The sequence below is a fragment of the Morone saxatilis genome, unplaced genomic scaffold, assembly GCF_004916995.1.
Source record: "Morone saxatilis isolate NCDOM2014 unplaced genomic scaffold, NCSU_SB_2.0 Contig5, whole genome shotgun sequence".
Lineage (NCBI taxonomy): Eukaryota > Metazoa > Chordata > Actinopteri > Moronidae > Morone > Morone saxatilis.
In genome coordinates, this window is record NW_023340095.1 from 12,037,972 (window position 1) to 12,040,486 (window position 2,515).

General features: G+C 39.5%; 1 protein-coding gene across 3 annotated transcripts in view; it reads left to right on the forward strand.

Annotated features, from left to right (window-relative positions):
- Positions 1 to 2,515, forward strand: part of fmnl2a (formin-like 2a) — a 52,515-nt gene that overhangs the window by 30,111 nt on the left and 19,889 nt on the right. For all 3 annotated transcript variants that reach the window (XM_035676911.1, XM_035676910.1, XM_035676912.1), the window contains exon 6: positions 1,173 to 1,328. In XM_035676911.1, coding sequence (XP_035532804.1) covers positions 1,173 to 1,328 — 156 coding nt within the window. The remainder of the gene's footprint in view (positions 1 to 1,172; positions 1,329 to 2,515) is intronic.

The following is a 2,515-nucleotide window of genomic DNA, read 5'->3' on the forward strand; positions in this document are numbered from 1 at the left end:
GCAGTATCCACAGACTGGGATAAAGGAGAAGACTTAAAATTTAAAGAGACAATTAATAGCAAAATAACAATCATTGGGTGAGTGGCCTAAGGTGCATGGTTTAATACAGAGTTTAAGGAGGAGGAGAAAATGGCTTGGCCAGTCACTCCCTGTGACACTTGTCTTGTGCTAAACTTCAGTTTAGTGCTCTCTTTCCAGATTATGGAGTCATGGCAGTTTTAGATTAAAAAAAAAAGAGATCTTTCTTATGCGGTTGAAAATCTTGCAAACTCTACTGCAAAAGCTGCAGTAAGAATGATAGCTTTACAAAACCAGGCTGCACTGGATTATTTACTGGCCTCTCAAGGAGGAACGTGTACTGTCATTGGAACTGAATGTTGCACGTTTATACCTGACCACAATTCTACTATACAGGAAAATACTAACCATTATAAAAACATTGCCAAAACATTACATAACCCTGTTTCCACCCGTTTGCTCGACAGGGTCAAAGAAAATTAGGGACATTAGGTTATTTAGTTTTGGAATTTGTTTTGCTTGGTTGTATAATCCGTACTGTTATGTCTGTTCTCCTGTCTCAAATCCATAAGAAAAAGTTAACACTAGAAAAAAGGCACTAAAATCATGTACTCACAACAGCTCAACCTGCCCCACCAATAGAAGAGAACTATGCTATTTATAGTATAGTATTTATTTGGAGTACCAGAACTACTGTTAGTTATATCATCGTTACAGGTTTAGTTTCAGTTAACTTTCAGAGTACGTTCACTTGCTTTAATTTAGTGTTACAGTTAATTCACTATTTTAGTTTAATTTTCAGTTTAGTTCAGTTTAATAAGTTTATATATGTTTTTTTCCATTCACACACAAAAAAAGAAAAAAAAAGAAAAGTGGATTGATGAAGAAAATTCACATTTTACAGACTTTCTAACCAAAGGACATGTGGCAGCTGACTCGGCCCCCGTACTGTTTTGGTGGTGTATTCTTGCTGTCTCCTTCCACCTTGACCAAACCCCCACACTTACCTTTCCTGCCATTTGTCTTTGACTCTGATGTTGATCGCGTAATGTCTAGTGATTGCCTGCCTGATTAATGGCCTCCATTTACATACTGGCTATTGTATTGGTCAGGCAAACCTGAACTGGACTTGAATGATTTTTCTTCGACAACAGGTTTGATGGAGACTGTGCGGAGAACAACCCAGAGGCTGTGATGGATAAGTCTAAGCCCTGGAGCCGCTCTATAGAAGACCTGCATGGAGGAAGCACCTTGCCTTCTCCCATCACTGGGAACGGCATCACACGTGCTGGACGACATTCCACATTACGGTATGCACATGCTTATTGATGGTTAAAAAGATTGTTACCATATTTTTCCATTTTTTCCAGCTAACTTTGCCTTTCATGGTCCCCTTTTCCCCCCTTGTTACCAAGTGTTAAGCCGGAACAAAATGGTTGTATTGTGATTATTTTAAGAAGTCAGGCATTTCATATGATGTCTCAGCAGCCCCTTTATGTGGTCATGTGGTCTGTAAGACTTTAAATGGCTTAAGACACATTTCTGCAGCAGGAGGCAAAGTACTATTTGTTTTTATAATTTGAATTGTCTGACTGGCCCAGGATTATGAGACATGATTGACATTTTTTTTTGTGATGTGACAGAGGATGCAGCAGGAAAAGATCTCTTTTATGGAGCAAAACTTTTTTTTCAGTTTTGTTTTCATGAAAACCAGACAGACCATTTTAACTCCAAATCCTAAACACCGAGGATTTCACAGAAGTTAATTCATAAGATCATGCTAATATATGCTCTGAAGCACAAATCCTATTCAGTTGCGCATTATTTCTCTAATCCTCCCTGTCATTCCATTGATGTTTCGGTACAGCGCTCTTTGCCCTTAGATTTCATTCTTGGTAAATTTGAAATAAGTAAATATAGCATGTTTTCACCATTTTGCTCTCCTGTATTACAATAATTTAGACTCTAATCCAAGTTGGCCATCGGTCGTAGACAGCTATAGATATGAAAGGCGTGTTTTGTTTGTAAAGCCACACCTACAGGATGCAGCTTATCGGAAACCAATGCAAAATGTAACTGAAAACCTTTTATGGGAGCGTCCTAGGTTTGCAGCAGTTTCTTCTGCACATTGCAAGTTGTCATATCCAACAATCACCAGACAATCAGGGCTTGTTTCATTGTCATTTACATATATTCTATGTGACTTTTTGGCAGACATTTCCTATAATATCATTATTGGCTCATAACAAACTCATAATTGACTTTGTACTCCTTCGTCACATCACCTCGCCTCCAGATGTCCCACTGTGTCCCTCTCGAGCATGTACAGTGTGTAACAGGTCTTCAGCGAGGCTAACTGTCTCTTCTGTTCTGTCCTGGTGTTCCTCCATAGTCATCTACTCCACTGTCTGCCAGTCTTCGATAGCAGGCAGGTTCACTTGGCTGGTTTGCAGGGAGCTTTCTGCAGCCTTAACCCTGCATCCATGCTCCCTCCCAA